At 41.8% G+C, this 20,218-nt stretch overlaps 1 protein-coding gene across 1 annotated transcript in view; it reads left to right on the forward strand.

Annotated features, from left to right (window-relative positions):
• LOC133118238 (regulator of G-protein signaling 7-like) overlaps window positions 1–18,852 on the forward strand; it is a 59,501-nt gene extending 40,649 nt beyond the window's left edge. The window contains exons 5-18 of the mRNA XM_061228067.1: window positions 2,765–2,871; window positions 4,329–4,380; window positions 7,874–7,938; window positions 8,122–8,198; window positions 8,520–8,601; window positions 10,536–10,610; window positions 11,904–12,002; window positions 12,203–12,264; window positions 12,810–12,920; window positions 13,256–13,381; window positions 13,830–14,016; window positions 14,372–14,461; window positions 17,082–17,118; window positions 18,211–18,852. Coding sequence (XP_061084051.1) covers window positions 2,765–2,871; window positions 4,329–4,380; window positions 7,874–7,938; window positions 8,122–8,198; window positions 8,520–8,601; window positions 10,536–10,610; window positions 11,904–12,002; window positions 12,203–12,264; window positions 12,810–12,920; window positions 13,256–13,381; window positions 13,830–14,016; window positions 14,372–14,461; window positions 17,082–17,102 — 1,154 coding nt within the window. The 3' untranslated portion in view covers window positions 17,103–17,118; window positions 18,211–18,852. The remainder of the gene's footprint in view (window positions 1–2,764; window positions 2,872–4,328; window positions 4,381–7,873; window positions 7,939–8,121; window positions 8,199–8,519; window positions 8,602–10,535; window positions 10,611–11,903; window positions 12,003–12,202; window positions 12,265–12,809; window positions 12,921–13,255; window positions 13,382–13,829; window positions 14,017–14,371; window positions 14,462–17,081; window positions 17,119–18,210) is intronic.
• The last annotated feature ends 1,366 nt before the right edge of the window (window positions 18,853–20,218 follow it).

The raw sequence follows: 20,218 nt of genomic DNA on the forward strand, positions 1-20,218 counted from the left end.
GGGACAGAGTGGAATAGATATGCAGAGTCTCTCCCTCCGTGAGTAAGCCAGCTTCTCCCAGTCCCCCCCCCCCCCCCCCCCCAGTCTCCTCCCACACACAGTCGCCAGCTCATAGCGAACCTCATCACTGTCTGCCAAAGGATGGCCAAGTTCAAAAGGAGCCGTCTCCGTGTGAAACCGGCAGCGTTCGGCGCAGGAGGCCATCAGATGTCTGTAAGACGGATCTTTCTCCCATAACTCCCGCGGGCACCTGTGACGCCGGCCGCTGATTTATTCCCCCCCGGCGGCGGGCGTAATGAAGGGGTCTGAGAGGAAATGAAACCGCCAAAACGTCGGAGTCGAAGGCTGAAGGTGGAGCACGTTCTGCCGGCGGCTCCACCAGCGGAATAACATCCGCCATCGTTACCCTCCCTTCGCGGACGAGGAATATGAAATTGGCAGACTGCGGGCGGAGTTTGGCCACGCGGAGCGTGCGGTGTAATTGGCTCATGATCCCCTTCATAGTGAGCCATTAACACGTCACCAAATCACTGCGTTAATATCACTGAGCCACGCTCCTCTGACCGCTATGTGCTACATCACATTCTTACAATCACACCGAACCTCAGCGCCTCGCTCCCTCTCCTACAGGAGAAACAGCCTCCCCGCAATATTACAGCACTCCCTTCCCCATATTTACCACGGTCCCTCAGCTATCAGAGATTGTTGAAAATATGTTTCTGGCTCCTGTCAGTGGAGAGGAGAGTAACGCGTGCCCTCCTGGCCGTGCGTCGGGGGTGGGGTGCGGGGGGTTGGGTTGCCGCGGCGCGGTGCGTACCCCCGGACTGTCCGTCGCCAACGCGGAAACGCCGTGACACGGGAACGGACAGAGTCGTTACGCGCTAATGGCCGAGGCCGGGCGCGGGAGGGTCAGGTGACTTCACGCGCGGTAGAAATAATAAGGCATTCTCCCGGAGGCTAATGGAGTATTTGCCTTGAACACGTGGGCAGCATCAATCAGCTGGCGTTCAGGGCCCTGTCACCGCGGAGAACCTGCTGCAGCCCCGATCCTGGCCGCCCGCTGCCTGTCTTCAGAGTCATTTCCTGCTCTTCAATATGCTGCACCGCACACAGCCTTTCAATACCCTGCGCACTGCTGCAATAAGCAAGGAGTCACAGTGCCTATTATTGAGCCCATTGTAATTGTATTTAATTGAGTCGTAGCTGTGTTTGCAGAGAATACATGTGTGTATGTAAATATGAAGGCTGAGAGCTGCAAACACTATGACTGTAATGGAATGCTTCAGACACTCTTTAGATATGACAATGATTTTTTTAAATATATATATATATATCAGTTTTTTCAGCATAAGCCTTGATTAATTAATTAATGAATGAATTAATGTGATTGACTGTCCATGTCTATGATGTGATCAGATTGAGGAGGAATGTAACACAGATCTTCATAAAGAATAGACCAATAGAGCAGTGGGCTTGCAATTCCATGTGCAACCAGGATTATACACAATATGTATATAACATAGAGACATAGACTCACTGATCACTCTATAAGGTAGACCTGTACACCAGCATGTCAATGCAAATATGGAATCAGCCAATCATGTGGCAGCAACTAAATGCATGAAAGATTGGCAGGCAAAACCGTCTCAAGAGTTTGCAGAGAATGGTGTGAAAAACAAAAAACATCCCGTGAGCAGCAGTTCTGTGGGCAGAAATGCCTTGTTAATGAGAGAGGTCAGAGGAGAAGGGCCAGACTGGTCAAAGCTGACAGGAAAGTGACAGTAAAGCAAATAACCACACATTACACATTACAGTGGTATGCAGAAGAGCTTCTCTGAACACACAATGTGTCAAACCTCTTAACGGGATAGGCTACAGCAGCAGTGCAGTAAATAACCATCTTATGTTGAAGATATAACTGCACAGCTGATATACAGTACATGTGATGATAGACACAGCACATTTAAATGTGATGATAGAGACACAGCACATTTAAATGTGATGATAGAGACACAGATACTGTATAAATGTGGTGATAGAGACACAGATACTGTATAAATGTGATGATAGAGACACAGATACTGTATAAATGTGGTGATAGAGACACAGATACTGTATAAATGTGATGATAGAGACACAGATACTGTATACATGTGATGATAGAGACACAGATACTGTATAAATGTGGTGATAGAGACACAGATACTGTATAAATGTGTGATAGAGACACAGATACTGTATACATGTGATGATAGAGACACAGATACTGTATAAATGTGATGATAGGGACAGCAGACACTGTATAGATGTGGTGATAGAGACACAGATACTGTATAAATGTGATGATAGAGACACAGATACTGTATACATGTGATGATAGAGACAGGAGATACTGTATAAATGTGGTGATAGAGACACAGATACTGTATAAATGTGGTGATAGAGACAGCAGATACTGTATAAATGTGGTGATAGAGACACAGATACTGTATAAATGTGGTGATAGAGACACTGATACTGTATAAATGTGGTGATAGAGACACAGATACTGTATAAATGTGATGATAGAGACACAGATACTGTATAAATGTGGTGATAGAGACACTGATACTGTATAAATGTGGTGATAGAGACACAGATACTGTATAAATGTGATGATAGAGACACAGATACTGTATAAATGTGATGATAGAGACACAGATACTGTATAAATGTGGTGATAGAGACACAGATACTGTATAAATGTGACATGACTCTGTTGCAGTGGAGGCTCTCCATCTCGGCACGCTAATGGCGGCCCATGGCTACTTCTTCCCCATCTCAGACCACGTCCTCACGCTAAAGGACGACGGGACATTCTACAGGTTCCAGGTAAGGACAGATGCGAGGCGTATTGGTCACTGAGAACCTGAGTATCTGTCTGCAGTGACTATGTCCAGAGCCTGTGAGTAGTGAAGTCAGAAAGCTGTACTGAATGACCCAGGCTCATCAGCAATGGCCATTTTGGCCACAGTACACTATAACAGCACAATAACGCTATGGCCACAATGTTAGGTTTAGTGCTGGTCTATTAGTTCAGTCAAACTCATTACAGTTCTGTGGTAATATCACCTTGAGCTGAGCTTCATGAACTGTAATCATTACTCTTTATTTCATTATACCATACAATTAATTAACTAATTCTACAATATAATTATATTTACAGTGCATAGGCTGTGAATACTTATGTACATGTGATTTCTTAGTTTTTTATTTTTTAATAAATTAGCAAAAATTTCAAAAAAACTTATTTCATGTTGTCATTGTGGGGTGTTGTGTGTAGAATTTTGAGGAAAAAAAATGAATTTATTCCATTTTGGAATAAGGCTGTAACATAACAAAATGTGGGAAAAGTGAAGTGCTGTGAATACTTTCTGGATGCACTGTAAATCGTCTCAGACAGTAGAATATTCTGTAAGTGTTGCCTGTGTAAATGGACAAATTACAAGTGTCCAGGCCATCTCCAACCAGGCATGGCTTCGTTCAGAACTGAATTCTGCCTGCTTTTATGATAATTTTTATATGCATTGTGGGAGGGAAGTTTACCACAGATGTGCACTGAGAGCATTGGACAGAAAACTAATTTAAAAACAAAAGAAAATGAACCTTTGCTACTGTGTTAAAGTTAAGAACTATGTCAACTAAGTCAAGCCAACATTGATCATCACAGATCAAGACATTTAGTCAATAAATAAACACTTAAGACTTACAAGTTACAAGTCATATCTAAATGCAAGCAATGGTAACAAGAGGGCAAGGATAAGCCATTGCTGCTCATTCCGATAAAAGAATATTGACTGAACAAAAAACATCATTCTAAATAAATACATGCAATTTCTGTAATATCATGGTTTGTACAATGCATTTCCTGTTTATCCTCCTATCAGAATCAAATATTTTCATACAGATTCTGCTCTCATGGACAAAAAACCAGGAATGGTTGGCTGTGCTTGTTCTGCCTGTTGCTGGCTTTAGATAAATGGGTATACTGTATACACATATTTATGGATCTTGGCAGTAACATATAATTTCAAGCAGACTGCATTTCACAGGTCAAACATGATACATGGATACACATCTGTGCTTTGATAAATTATGTGAAATTTTATTTTATATTAAAGGTCATTATGTATGTTGGGATCTGAGTACTACAGGTCTGCAGTGATACAGCTAGACAATATCCGCTCATCACTAATGATATGGCATAGGTCATACAAGATCATTTTTATCAGTCTAATCCCTGCCATTTGCCAGCACCGCTGCTATTCTCTCCTTTATCTGTCCTGTAGACTCCTTACTTCTGGCCATCAAACTGCTGGGAGCCAGAGAACACAGACTACGGTGAGTAAATGTGCTTTCTGAAGTTGTTGTGGACTTCATAGTGTTGCCTGCCAAACAGCTGTGTTTATTGCAGAAGGCTGCTTCGCAGGATTGGATATTGCTGGAAAGGACGTGTAGCATTCATATTTCAAATGCATCAAAAATGCGTTCCATACTTACGCTTCATACCTCTGCAGGGTGTTTATGGATATTGCAGTTTTCTAGATGGTGGAATTAATATTAAACTGAGCACTTTACGAAACTGTCTTATTGCACAGTGAACGCTGGTGGTGGGAGGGATTGATATATACGCTATGTTCTCTTTGACTCAGTCAATGTGAAAGCCTGCTTAAAGCCACTTGAGTTGGGGCTCTTGGGTGGCCCGTCCCATCAAGCTATTGTTCTAGTACATGGTAGGGCCCCACGACTGATATGGATAGTGCAGGCTGTAGCTGGTAGCCCTGTCAGGCAGTGCATAGTGTAAGCAGTGTAGTCCAGGGTGAGGGAGGGCACACTTATAAATAAATCTATTATCTTAAATATACTGCAGGCACTTATTAAGAGAGGCTGAAAAATAAAATCAAAAACATGCAAATTGGCCAAATGCGCTGATTTCAGGCTATTTTGATCACACAAAACAATGAACACCACCAACCAAAAGAAAAAACATCCCAGCAGACTCTCAAGCATCCTCATTTACAATATACAATTCTCATATATCCCTCTCTCAGCTGCAGATAACTTTGCTATGTTACTTTCTCTGCTTTCTGCCCATGTGAATGGATGAACGAATGAATGGTTTAATGAATCAATCTTCCTGAATAAAAAAATACCGGTCTGGGAATTAAAAGCCAAAGGATAATGTTCCCTCAGTTAGGGTTAGGGTTAGGGTTAGTAGGTGGGGAGAAACACAATGTTCATACAGGATCTCTCCCCATTGACTGTGCCTTTATAACAAGCATAATGAAAGCTATGGGCAACACCTGGGCTGCTTACTGATCAGCTTCAGGTGAACACGCCTGTGTGCCCAAGGTCCTGTAGGCCTCTCTGTCTGTGGGAGGGAACAGGCACAGCTGTCAGCTGTCAAAGAGCTGATTACGCCTCTTAGGTGCATTTGTTCAAGTGTCCTCATCAGCAGAATCATTTTATGCCATAACATTCCTTACCCCACCATCCAGATTTAGCTCTAGGGTGTCTACTCTTAAAAAGGACGGGTGTGGTTACAGGTTTTTGCTTTCGCCCAGCACTAAGACAGATTGTACTTATCAAGGTCTTGCTTGAAGACATGATTAGTTACTAATGAATTGAATCAGGGGGTGTAGTGGTGAGTAAAAAAACAGAAATCTGCACCCACATCAGCCCATTCGTGATAAGATTAGACACCCCTGCATTAGCTAAAGTAAAAAAAAAAAATTTGCATCGTTTCATAATATATGTTTAGTTAACACCTTATACGGCATATACAAATCTAAGCCTACATTTACAGAGACACGTATAACTCTGGCTGTCCCTGCTACACCGAGATGTAGTCATTGATTTAGGCAGCAGTAGTTTGTCAGCACAGATAAGGCTTCAGCATAGCCTTTCCCCCACTGTGAAAGATTAAAGGATACACCATTTTGAGTGAAAGTGAGTTTCCACCATGTTTGAATTTAACATTAAAGTTTGATGCTAATTCCTTCTAATTTGCTGCTGCAAGGACAATTCCATGGCAATTAATCTTCTACCCAGACCTGCCTCTTTCCTGTTACCAATGTAAAGGAAATATAACAGGACAGAATGAGTCAATGACCTCATCAAGTAACATGTTATTATGCTGCGCAAAAGAAAACTGGTTTTCCATGAGGAAATCTTATATTCTATGCACCTTATTATTATTGGCATTTTTAAATCAAATTTACAAATTATATTTTAACAGTAGAGGGACAAGTAAATTCACGAACATGTTTTATATTGCTTGGTTTCTTGAAGGGAATTGTTCTTTAAAACATAAATGTGTTTATGTATTCTGCACTATTAGCATGGCATTCATTGCATTGTGTGTTTTCTCGGTTAAGTGATTGTGTCTAGTGCGTCTTGTATTTCCTTTGTTTCTGAAGGGAACCATTTGTTACTTGTGTAATGTACTGTGTCTTGAAACCATGTAAGACACTTGGGAGGACAGTGAACAGTCAAATCAATAAACTAGAGGAACCATAGGGCACTGTGGCTGAATGGCTCGGGAGCTTTAGGGATGGCTGGTCAGTGATTACTGTACACAGAGAGGCACAGTTTGAGATGTGGCAAGTGTGAACTGAGTGAGAAAATTAGTTAGTTACACAGTTAACTCGAAAATAATGAATAACTTCTGATCAGTAATTAGGCTTTACCATGTGGGGACTGCCTGGTTGGGAAGCCATTGAAAGCCATTTGAACAGGATTGAACCAGCTGAATGAAATGAGATTAACAGAACAGAGGCAAAAGTGCAGCCTTGTGTCCGCCTTGAGAAATGTGACTGTGCTGCTAACACCTCACAGGTCCTGATTCCAGAGAGAAATACAGCTTTGCTGCTGCTAACACCTCACAGGTCCTGATTCCAGAGAGTTCTCTCTTAGTTTGCTCGCTCCACAACTGCTGACTGAACCCAGTGTTCAATTTAATCTTTTATAAAGTCAATCAAATATAGTGCAATCCCATTTTTTGCTTCCCAGAAAATGTATAGTGCCATACATATCCCCAAAATCTTACCCAGGTATTTGTCAAAAAACGTACTGGAGATTTTGCCTTGGGCAAAACAAAACAAAAAATTTAAAACCAGGTGAGAAAGATATTTTTAAACAGTACTGTAGGAACATTCCTCAGGCGACACATTTCCACCACAAATGACATATGAGATGAGTGTTTGTGATAAGCCATATCATATCCAACAGTCAGGGAGCAGTCCGGTGAACTCAGGTGAAAGCAAACCGAATATGCCCAGCGTCTGCCAGAACACTGTGTTATTGTCATCAAAGGGATTGATTAAATAATAAATAAAGACAGAATTAAATCAGCACTAAGCTCACACACACCTGCAAATGGCAATTTCCTGTTGTGTTGACTATGCAGAACCAGCTAGCCTACGGGGCATGCTTAGCCATGCACTTAGCGATGGTCCTGCATGAATTGATTGCAGCTGCAGTTGTAAAGGTCGAGCAATGTTGTACTTTAGCTGAAAGTTTAAGGAAAATAAAATCCAGTTCTGGTGCAGTTTACCCAAGGACTATGACAATTTCCTAAAATAAATCCCTGTTCAATTTCATACCTGCCTCAGCTTGATTAATCCTCTTAATTTAAACCGATTGAGACATCCTAGTCCAGGTTTTTAGCTGTAACAGACTCCTCTGTTGCCATCACTAGATACCCTGCTCTGTGATGTTGATGTGAGACAGCAGCCGTTCCCCCTAAGCCTGATTCCCCTGCTCCAGTGGCCCAAATCCTACCTCAGGGCTGTCTTTTTTCCCTTCATTTTAACACCTGTTTCCTGTTTTTCAGCTGTTTACCTCTGCAAAAGAACCATGCAAAACAAAGCTCGGCTGGAACTGGCCGACTATGAAGCCGTAAGATTTCCCTGCGCCGCCTGGCTAAACTCAGCCCGCGTTATTTCTGCTGGTCCCATGCATCATCTGCCAAGCATCCCTTTAATTATTCGTCAACACATTTTTAAAATAGGCTGTTTAATTCAGTGTACAGTCCATCTGTACAGCAGGTAAAGCAAACTCATCTTTGATTTTCTGTTCCAGGAGAGTTTAGCAAGGTTACAGAGAGCATTCGCCCGCAAATGGGAGTTCATATTTATGCAAGCAGAAGCACAAGCAAAGTAAGTCGTCTCATTCGAACAGAATCCTGATAGTCTTTGTGTTAGTCCACAGTCCTGGTGGTGTCTCTATGACTGTACTGTTCTGCTGTGAGTGCGCAGTGAGCCCTTAATGTCCAATACTTTATTATTATTATTTCCAATGCGCACTGCACTGTATACCTTCAATTGGTGTAATATCCTTTTACAGGCATGAAAAAAACAGAAAAGACGAGAGATCATTTTTTCCAGACTGTATGAATATTGCTTTGCTGTTCCAGGAGTAGTACATTATCAGCTGCATAAAATGATAATGAAAAATGACAATTTTGTTGTCTTTTTCAGAGTCGATAAAAAAAGAGATAAAATTGAGAGGAAAATACTCGACAGTCAAGAAAGAGCTTTTTGGGACGTGCACAGACCAGTGGTAAGTGATTTCATTAAACTACTAAATGATGGTAGCTCTGGTCTGTCTGTACATAGGAGGATTCATGTAATACACAATAAGCTGTTTGAACCATTTAAGTAATTCCCTCTCTGTAATTTTGTAATTTTATGCCAAATACAGTAAAATTATACTTGCTGAACACACACTTCCCGTGAAAGGATGTCATATGTATTCCTGCATTGTGTGCCATAACCTTGGATGCAGCTTCAAGGTCAACCCACTATTCCTGGAAAATGATGAATAGCACACGGGCCATGCATGCACAAGCATTAATACACACAGGCTCACACACAGACACACACACACACACATGCGTGCACTCACACACACACACACACACACACACACACACACACACACACACACTATACCTTCACTGCGCACTTTATTAGGAATACCTGTACATCTACTTATTCAAGCGATTATCTAATCAGCCAATCGTATGGCAGCAGTCCAATGCATACAATCAATGCAGATACACACCAGGAGCTTCAGTAAATGTAATCAACCATCAGACTGGGGAAAAAAATTGATCTCAGTGATTTCGACCGTGGCATGATTGTGGGTGCCAGACGGGCTGGTGTGAGTATTCCTATAATCGCTGTCTCTTCTGCGATTTTCACACACACCAGTCCCTAGTTTGCAGAGAATGTTGCAAAAAAAAACTAAAAAACATCCAGTAAGTAGCAGTTCTGTGGGCAGAAATGCCTTGTTAATGAGAGAGGTCAGAGGAGATGGGCCAGACTGGTCAAAGCTCACAGGAAGGTGACAGTAACACAAATAACATTACAACAGTGGTATGCAGAAGAGCATCTCTGAACAGACAACGCATCATAACTCTAAGTGGATAGGTTACAGCAGCAGAAGACTTAATAAGTCTAAAAGTAAGTCTAATAAATATCTAATAAAGTGCTCACTGAGTGTATATCTCCATTCTACAGAGTTTGAGAGGTTATTTGTTATTTAATTATGTTTGTAAGGCTGGTATCATGTGCTTGATAGTCTATAAGAAATTATAAATATTGTGTATTTTTAGCAAAAGGTTGAATTTCTGTGTAAAAATATCTTGTCATTTTTAGGAGTTCTGCTTCCACAGAGTCCTTGGACCCAGCTTGAGGCTGTAAATTGTTTAATCCTGTTTTTGAAATTACACACCTTATGCAAGGACCGCATGACGTCAGCAAATCGCAGTGATTTGCATGTGTGGATTAATAGCTCCCGCTCTGTATTGAAGCTCCATCAGTGAGTTGGTGGAGATGTGAGCGGGCTAGCATAGGGCGCTCTTTAGTGACAGAGGTCTGAGTGGAGGTCCATGGCTAATGCTCATTACAGCCCTGTCATGGCAGTCATATTTCAGGAACATGTACACTTCTGGATAAATGACAACTGCTCTGTTTCAAAGTACGGTTTCCATCTCTGGTGAGGTAGACAGATCAACTTTGAATAGAAGTGAGTCTTCTCTGTACAGATGTTTGTCACAGCCCACGGGGGTTAACTGTGTAAGAGGCCTTTCTGAGCCTGAACGCGGACATAAAGGGCGGCATCCTCATGGGAAATAAGCGTGTGCAGAAATTCAGAATTGATTGCGCTGTCATTTAGGCAGCAGAGTACCATATGCTTTTTGTCTACAATAACCTCCAAATGAGATGAAGGGCACCATTGAAGGCATATGCACAGATAGAACATGCAGGTCATAGTGCACATCAAAGCATGTCCAAAGCAACATATGTTGTAAAATTGTTGCTACAGTGTTTTTATTCAGACAAACCTGCATGGATTTCTGGTAAAGTTTCAATAAAGTTTAGTCTGTTGCTTATCCCTTGTGAGGTGGAGTGCTTCTGGCAATTTCAATCAGTAGTACCTGCATGATGCCAGTCTGCACTGTTGGAGACGTCTGTGTGCTTGTGTTCCAGCCCGGCTGTGTAAACACCACAGAAGTAGACATAAAGAAGTCCTCCAGAATGAAAAATCCTCACAAAACCCGGAAGGTACCTATTTTGCTGTCTGGTTCCTCCTGTGGGATACAAGCTATCTACATATTTATTCCTATTGTTCTTATCTAATGTTTAATACTGTTATATTTTGACCAGACTTTAATAATAAATAGTGCTTTGGAACCATTTCCTTTCGTAGATATTATTCAAATGTGATATTACGTGTCAAATTTTCTTTAGTGATTCAGTTATCACACACTTGTGTAGAGTATGGCATTTTGTGACCAGACGGTTTTGTGAGTCACATACATTTGAAATGAATCCTTCTTTTATGCCTTCCCTCCTTAGTGATACCTGTACTTATGCATCAACTTTCTCATCACCCTCTAAATTACTTATTCAAAGCAAAGCATTGTGGGATTTGTTGTCACACACAGCCCAAGTCGCTTCTGCAAGGGCTGCATCATTGTACACTTTCCTTCTTTCTCTGTCATGGCAGCCAGGTAGCCCCTTCAGAGTCACAAGGGACTCATTCCAGTCACTGGGCTCTTTCCAATTGCTTATTTTTCAAGAGGTGAGAAGAGGAATATGGGGAATAAGTGTGAAAGTGTGAATTAGGCAAATGGAATGTCCTTGCTCCCTCAAACGTCTGTTTGAAGCCACGTCAGTCACAGAGGTGGATCTGCAGGTCAATCGTTTATTTGTCACACATTCCAAAAAAATACTCCCAGGAAGTATGCACTCATGTTTCCTCGCTCAAGTAAAATTTGGGAGCTTCCTAACTTCTTGCTTCCAGCTCTTGGAATTTCCTTAAATATGGCGAACCTCTATCAAATTCAGGTAAATAATAAGTAGATGGAAATAAGCTATTGGAAAGAGCCCTCTTATTTTCCACCTTCATCTTCCTTGCCTCTTTTCCTTGCTCCTAGCTCCTCTCACTGGGGGAGGCCACTTTGGAGGAACTCTTTGAAGCAACGTCAGTTGGCAGATGCGGCAGATGTGTGAATCCACAGGTTGATCACATGTTGCGCTTTCCCAAAAAATACTTCTGCAATGGATGCGCTCATGTTTCCTAGCTCAAACAATCTTCGGGGGCCTGGCTCCTGGCTCGGAGTTCCATGAAGGAAGGTTTAATGTATTAAAATGTCCTTCAAGATGGTGGACCTCTATCAACTTTCAGGTCAGGCAAGGAACAAGGAGACAGGGAAGGAAAAATAAGCTATTGGAATGGGCCCAAGGAGACAGGGGAACACAGAGGAGAGGAAGGGTGGATTTTTGAAGTATTGAAATGCCCAGTGGTGGCTGCTGACAGGATGGTGGACTTGACTTACTGTGATCACCTTGCAGTCGGTGTATGGGCTGCAAAACGACATCGGGAGCCATAGCCCCACCCAAATCCCCACCCCCGAGGTCCGGCAGCCAACGGAGGAGGAGCTACAGGGTCAGGTGGGTAAAACTCACAACTTCTACAGTCTCACAAGATACTCACCTCCTGTCTGTCCTCTCTGCTTCTTAATCATAGGAGGTTCTGTTCAGTGATAGTTGAAAACAGAACATCTACCTGTTAGCTGTTACCTGTTAAGCTATCTCTCCATACATACATCAAAATCTGTGAAAATTAAATGGCAATAACTTCTCAATTTCAGATCAGATTTTGGCAAGCACAATTAGACAGGCATCGTTTGAAAATGTCCAAAGTTGCAGAAAGGTAAGTTTAATTTCTGGTTTTAAAAAACACACACAGTACCACCAGCCTTGATATGTCAGCATTGATTTAGCATTTATGTTATGGCTGTTCATTCTAAACATTTCTAGTCATATTCATACTATAAATATTTGTTAGCCATACCCTCTCAGCCTACCTAATGTCAAACACAAGAAAATGTAAAACGAACTATGATGTGAAGGCCTGGACATTGACCATTAATTTTACTGTAATGGAAGAGGTGCATGTACTCATGTACTTTTCTATTTGAGACTGGGCCATCATAGTGCAACCAGAATATCTCACTTACACACTGTCATTAGTGCTTAGTACCTGGTGATGTATACAGTTTGTGTACGTTACTTTACTTCTTTAGAAGGTCTGATTGATATTCATGTATTCTGCTTACACCTTTGTGTTCAGTGGAGTACAGTTCAAACTCAGTGATCATCAATGCTGCCTGTTTAAAATCCAAGGCCAAAGTTGCTCATTTACTGGGGTACACCAGCAGTCAGCAGCATCTTCTCCCTGATGTTTCCTCTCCGCAGCTTATTGGGGTACACGGAGCAGTACATTGAGTACGACCCCTTCCTCACGCTGCCAGATCCCTCCAATCCCTGGATCTCTGACGACACCACAGTGTGGGAGCTGGAGGCCAGGTTTGTCCCCACAAAGATGGCAGAGAATGATATCATCAACTCCTACGTTCCTCTTATCTGCCTTACTTCCTACCTACAGAGGGCTCTGGTTGGTAAAAGGGACTTCTGGTGTTGTGTCATAGTACAACAACTATTGTTTTTACTTGAGTGTTACTCTCAGAACGAATACTCAGCAGAGAATTGTGTCATTTAGCTGATACCAATGCGAGAACAATACAGTACTTTTAAAATGCTACCGGTTTCTAAATGGTGCCTGAAGTGATACATTCTTTAAAATAAAGAGCAAACGACGATATTAAAGAATGCAAACTGTGTGGGTGTGTGTTTCTCTGCAGTAAGGAGCCCAGTCAGCAGAGGGTGAAGAGGTGGGCTTTCGGGATCAACGAGGTGCTGAAAGATCAAGTGGGCAGAGAGCAGTTCCTCAAGTTCTTGGAGTCTGAGTTCAGCTCGGAAAACTTAAGGTAGAGAGGCCACTGATATCAAAGGAAGAAAAGGTACCAGCCTTTTAAACTGTGGTTCAGGTATACAGGTATGGACTGGCCAGACCTTATAATACAGCTCAGGGGCACAGGGCAGAGAGAATCCAATGACTCAGCTGGTAAACTGTAGTTCAGTTTTTATCACCAAATATGAATAGCTCTTCAGCTCCACCTGCTGGTGTCTGTATTTTCATCTCGATATGAAGAGAATTCTCACTGGATGAACTGGAAGATTAAGCTCTGCAGTCAGATAATGAACCACATTTGTTTTTTCATGTTATTCTGTCAGCTTTAGCTGCAAATTAATTGGTGTTGAAGATTCCACTCTAGGCGTCACACTTCTGCTCCATGGAGGAATGTGTGAAGCACACACACACACGCACAAACACACACACACACTGTGCTTGTTTGTGATCAACACTGTGTCCAGGTTCTGGTTGGCGGTCCAGGAACTGAAGAAAAGGCCAATCCGGGAGGTTCCGACCCGGGTCCAGGAGATCTGGCAGGAATTCCTGGCTCCTGGGGCTCCCAGCGCCATTAACGTGGACTCTAAGAGCTATGCCAAAACCACTCAGAATGTGAAGGACCCTGGCCGCTACGCGTTTGAGGATGCTCAGGTAGCGGGATGGACTACATTATCCATCTCCACTTTCTGCTCTGTACAGTGACACACAAACCATTAATCAATCACTATTGATATCACTACTAGTAATATCAAATCATTTTATGACTAAGATCATTAAGGAAGTACATCATAGTGGTAGCGTAGTAAAATCGATACGCGACTTTAAGCACTTGTAACCTAGAGCTCACAGTTCCCAGGTGGAACTGAAACTGTGTGAGCAAAGCTTGAATTGCTCAAGTAAATATCCAGCTGGTTTTATGTGCAATGCCTGCAGTGTTGAGTTGACCGTGCATTGTGGTTCGTGGTACGGTGACTCTGAGCTCCTCAAGTGCTAATCTCCTTCACAGGAGCACATCTACAAGCTGATGAAGAGCGATTCGTACAGTCGCTTCATCCGATCAAGTGCCTACCAGGAGCTACTTCAGGCCAAGAAGAAGGTAAATCCAGAACCTCAGATTACTGAGCTCCAGGGCCAGGGTTCAAAAAGAATCTGGAGCGGGAGCCCTGACCTGGGATCAGCACATACGCTCTTATCCTATGTCTGATAAGGTTAGAATATGGGCAGAGGATTCTGATCCTAGATCAGCAAATCAGGGCTATCACTACGTGAGTCGAGCAGGAGCAGTGGATCTCACTGGACGTCATATGTAGTCTGTGGCTACACTTACGCAAATGTAATTTAATCAGCTTCTTTGAACCTGAGACACGTTTTACTTCCATATACAGCTGAAAGTATACCAAACTCCACTTTTTAACAGCAGCAGCTATGTGTCTGAGCTCACAATAAGTGAATGAGTCCTGTGGAGCATCGCACTTCTCAGAAAAAGGCTTTTAAAGATTGTATTCTGTTCTCAACCCTTACACCACAGTAAAATTTAACCATGGAGCAACCATTAAAAAAATCCATTCTTTCCATTTGGAGAAACGCTGTTTCCGCTGCTTTGAATTAATTTTCTGGATTTTCCCAATCTTCAGGTGGTAGCTTGGAAACAGCAGGCAGTTCACCACCACTTTCACTTTCTCTAGAAGCTTCTTTTATCACATAACACTTTAGAAGTCTATTTCGGTTATGAATTCAGCGCAGGGATTTGAAAAGACAGATTCTGCTAGAGAAATCAATTCAATTCCCATACGAGTCAAAGCAGGATGTACCAGTGCTCCTCTGTGTTTCTGAGAATATTGCCGTTATCTCGTTTCTAGCAGGTGAGAGACTATGATACGGCGTGTCGTGCATAAGACCACACTCTGTCTGTTCTCCCTGGAGCTGCATACAATGTTAAAGCAGAGCTCTCATGCACAAAACACACGCAGAGACAAGCCGAGTTATCTGAAGTCATGGTGTTTTCGTATTCACGGCAGTGCTGCAGTACCCCGTTTGCCTCCCCTCTGATTGAACCCCAAACTCCAGGCCTAAAAACACTTTTTTACAGCCTCCACAAATGCACCTTAGATTTGCCTCCACATGTATAACTGTAGCTTCACTGCATTTCTCCATTACAGTACTGCTTTGACATTGTTTGACTGTCTAATATGACATATTTTGCTAAGCTTTAGTATTTTTAGTTGAGCGGCGGTATTTGTTCTTCCTGATGCTCTTTCCGACTCGGCTTTTGTTCACGCCTCTCCATCCTCTCACCCCTCTCCAGTTCTTCACTCCTTTTGTTCAGCTCTCTCTTTTCTTGCTTTTTCTTTTTTTTGTTCTCTTGTGCGTGTATAAGTTGGGAAACATTCAGGATCGCAGAACTTCATTTGAGAAATTCACTCGTAGCGTGGTAAGTGGACGAGCCCTGTCTTGTCTGCTGATCTGAGATCAGTCTGTGAAATTAACCCGTGCTGTGGTAAGTGGATGCAGCCCTGTCCGGTCCGCTGATCTCAGATCAGTCTGAGGTGGTAATCCTAGGCCCCCATCCTGCTCTCTTCCAGGTCCCTCCTAACGCTTACTCTTCCTGCCTCACCCATGTTTCTGTGTCTCCTTCCCTCCTTCCCAGCTTTGCTGCTCTTACTGTGGTATTCCTCCTTCCACTTTCAGCCTCCAGTTATGCAGAATTTTTATTAATTTATTTATTTCTGTATTTATTCCACAAAAACTTAAGTGTAAGTGTCCTACAGGGTGCATTTAAGTATGGACAGCAGGGGTGTCAAACTCCAGTCCTGGAGGGCCGCAGGGTCTGCTGGTATTTGTGGTTTCCTTTTAATCAGCAGCCAATTAAGGCCTTGAGAACAAGGTGTGTGGAATCTAGCCAATGAAAGACTTTGAAATGCATCTCTCGTGCTGAAACACACCAAAAACCAGCAGACACCGTGGCCCTCCAGGACTGGAGTTTGACACCCCTGACGTACAGCATCGTCTGAATTAAGCCTTAATCCTTTCTTTACTCCATCTTACTTGAATCTTTTCTTTCATAGCATCGTATAGTATATAATTATGATCTATTAATATTATGTGATTATTTACTGTGCCTATTATTTTTTATTTGATATTGAGAATCGTATTATATTTTGCAAATATTTTGTATTATTTTTTTGTCATGGAAGTTAATATGTTTTCGGGATTAAATTAGAACAGCACAGAAAATCCCTATTTGACTTATTCCATTGTTAATAATAAATCTTCTCATATTTTGCATAGTTTTGAGAAATAGCAATGAATTAGCTTCTGAGTAAAATATCAGGGAATCTACTGTTTTAGGACTGCTTGTAATGTTGTATATGTGTTGAATATGTGTTGAGTTTATAATGTGTAATGAGTAGCTTATATGTGCCACACCCTTTTCCTGCCTGCCTTCAAGCCAAGACTTCAGGACCGTAATGGAAACATGTCTTGTGACTTTATTCTGATATCCCGATAGCTCATGTGCTATTTATGTATTTTAATTAATAAAATAAGCTCAGCCAATCAATAGCAGGCCAATCAATGCACGTGCCAACAAAACGGGAAGGGGTCTGGTAAATTGAACTGCATGTTGGCCAGTGTTAGTTTTGCATGGATCCCATTTTGGCTCAGAGTCAAAAGAGCCAAAATGTCTTCCCTCATGTGCACTCTCTCCTTGTCCACAGAAAAGTAAGAACTTGTTTTGAAGGATTTTGCTTCCAGGTAAAGATAATGATAATGAAGAGTTGTGGTGTCTCTTCTCCATGCATGTTCTCCACTGTGTGTCATCCTCATGTTTCCCTCCTTCAAAATAAAAACACTGTAAAATGAAACCTCATTTATCACATAAAACAGCAAACAGGATTCAGACTTCTCTATGAAACATCCCCCTGCATCAGTTGGTTTGGTTACCACTAGGCTGACCATTCAGAATATTAAACTCCGTAGGAGGTTAATACAGGATTATAGTATATCCGGTTTACTATATTCAAGTTTTCCTGCTAAAGTAATGAAAGGTCCTATGAGAAATCATTTCTAATGCACAAAATAACAAAATGTCAAAAAAGATGAGTTTATGAGTGGAGTCCTGTTGGCTGTCCACAAATCTGTGTATGTACATTTGTCATCAAGTCATAATACTCAACATAATCATGATTTTAAGTTCAATGTGATTTGAAATTTTTAATTTTTTCTGTAATTCTTCACATTGATGCATCATCTCTGTAAGCAGCCCTGCTTCTGGAGTGTCAGACATGTATCTGGGTTCCACCTGCATAACTGGAAATGAGCTTTAATCAGCACAGGTGACCATGTGCCAGTGCTAGGGCATTCACACTCTGTATTCAGGTTTATCTGTCAATCAAACTGCAGTCAAGCTTGGCTGGAACACAAGCCAGACACATGTCTGGTACCCCAGGGCCTGAGCTGCTGACTACTGCTCTGCGCATTAGAGATTCTGCCAAAATGTGTCCACTGTTAAGTACTGAGGAAGTCTACCAGTTCATGCATTTATTGATGTCACTATATTAATGCCACATAAATGCATTCTGTAGTACCCTGTCCATAAGATGCATTTGCAATGAAGAGGTAAGTACGGGTTTGTAGTTTATTGTATGTTAAATGAGAGGGAGAGGGCTCTGATATTTACAGTAGACACTCCAATGTCTCCTATCTGACAGAATACCTGTGGGGTTTGGACACACAACAAGGTGCAAAAGAGGAGATGGTTTCATCCTCTGCAATGCATTGTTTCTGAAGTAAGGATTCTGTATTTGGATTTAATGTTTTTGTTCTCTGTTCTCCCCCCTCGTTTAGGGGAAATCGTTGACTTCGAAGAGGTTTGGCAGTCTAGTGCAGTCCTGCTGAAATGCAGTCGCACTAGCTTGGAAGAGGACGCTCCCATTGTGACATTTATTTTCCAGAACATTTTCATAGTCTGCTCTTCACCCAGAAGGAAGATCAGATGTTGCATGTCTGAAGAACCAAGTTTTTATTCCTTTTTGTTCTTTGTTTGGAAAGGCATGTCTAACTCAGATGAAGGGACATTAAACATGCTAATGCCTTCAAAGAAGGTAATTGTCCCAATCATTTCCTGACATATCAACTGGGGGGAAAGGTTCTGCCACAGAGAGCCGTGTGCATAGACCCAAACTGGATTAATACTAATCTGTCCTTATTCAACACAAGGGCAGAACACAGGCTGACTATATTATTGATTTGCATATATTAATAACTAAGCTAATACACTTTATTTGTATTGATTTTATTGCACTATAGAAGTTCGCACAAGTCACATCACACTCACTTATCCGCTGTGGGACGGTTGAGAAGAAAAGCTGCGTCTGTCTTATGTCTTCTGCAGCTCTTTCTTACGGTTCTTTGCGTTTATTTTTTATACCATATTTAAGGACCTTTTAATGTAATCAAATGTATTAAAGCTGACCCGTTATCTGACTACACAGGTGTGTTTTTATGGATGATGTCATTAGAGCTGAGCCCAGGGGAATGCTGGGAGATGGGAGAAGGGATGAAACATACAAGCATACTACTCATACTGGCATACTACTCATACTACACGTACTACTCATACTAGCATACTACTCATACTACTCATACAAGCATACTACTCACACTACATTTCAGGCAGATTTCCATTGAAATATGGTATGAGTAGTATTCTAAAAATGCAGCCAGTATATAAATATGGCACCAATAAAATTCAGAGAAAACAGATCCTTATTCTATCTCAGAAAGGAAGGCACAGTACTCAGTCTCCAACAGGGATCACACATTCTCTTTTTCTATCGGAGTTGATTAAAATAATGTAGTCATTCAGACATTTATCTCGGCCATTTAAACAGCACAAGGTCAGCTACACAAAATGGAAAAGGGTCAGGCTCAGTGGATCACAGTGCAGTAATCACATAGTAGCACATACTGACTCATGCGTATGAGGCCAATCTTACGGGACTCAAGTGGTGGCTCACGGTTTGCAAATTACAGGTTCATCCCATCAGACTGCGAGCTGCTGTCAGTCACTGTTATAGATAATGATGACACGCATCTTAGTCATACCGTCCTTCACATAATTATATGAACAAAAAAAGTCTTTATTCGCATAATTTTGTCTGTTCAACAATCACTCACGGGGGGGAAATGAGACACCAAAATTAGTATTCTTTTCAAGAGCATCAATCTACATTCCCTATTATGGCCACTAGATGGTGTAGGTCAGGTTTTCCAAGCAGACAAGCCACACGAGGGAAGGTGGGGTGTGCACAGGTTCACTTTCATTCCTGTCAGTATATTTTCTGAATAAATTGCCTTGTCTAAATAACTTTTAAAAATCATTCAGCAATTAGCTGATAATGATTTGCATTCCATTCCATTAACATGAGGAAATAACTGTCTGGCTAATTATTGAAAGCCTGTTCACTTGTCTAGTAAATGACTCTGTATCAGTAATAGACAAATATTCCAGTCAATGGCAAACAGAAGGGTGTCTTTGGCATGATATACCATTTGTAATACTAAGCAAAGTTTGGTTTCAAATGTAGTGGCGGCATTGGCTCAGGCGGTGAGAGCAGTCGTCTGGCAGTTGGAGGTTTGCAGGTTTGATCCAGCCCTGGGTGTGTCGAAGTGTCCCTGAGCACCTAACCCCCAAATGCTCTTTGGTGCCTTGCATGGCAGCCAATCGCCGTTGGTGTGTGAGCACGTGTATGTATGGGTGAATGAGAAGCATCAATTGTACAGCGCTTTGGATAAAGGCGCTATATAAATGCCAACCATTAAACACACATTATACATTCATTGATTATATCCA

Source organism: Conger conger, chromosome 18 (genome assembly GCF_963514075.1).
Source record: "Conger conger chromosome 18, fConCon1.1, whole genome shotgun sequence".
Classification (NCBI taxonomy): domain Eukaryota; kingdom Metazoa; phylum Chordata; class Actinopteri; order Anguilliformes; family Congridae; genus Conger; species Conger conger.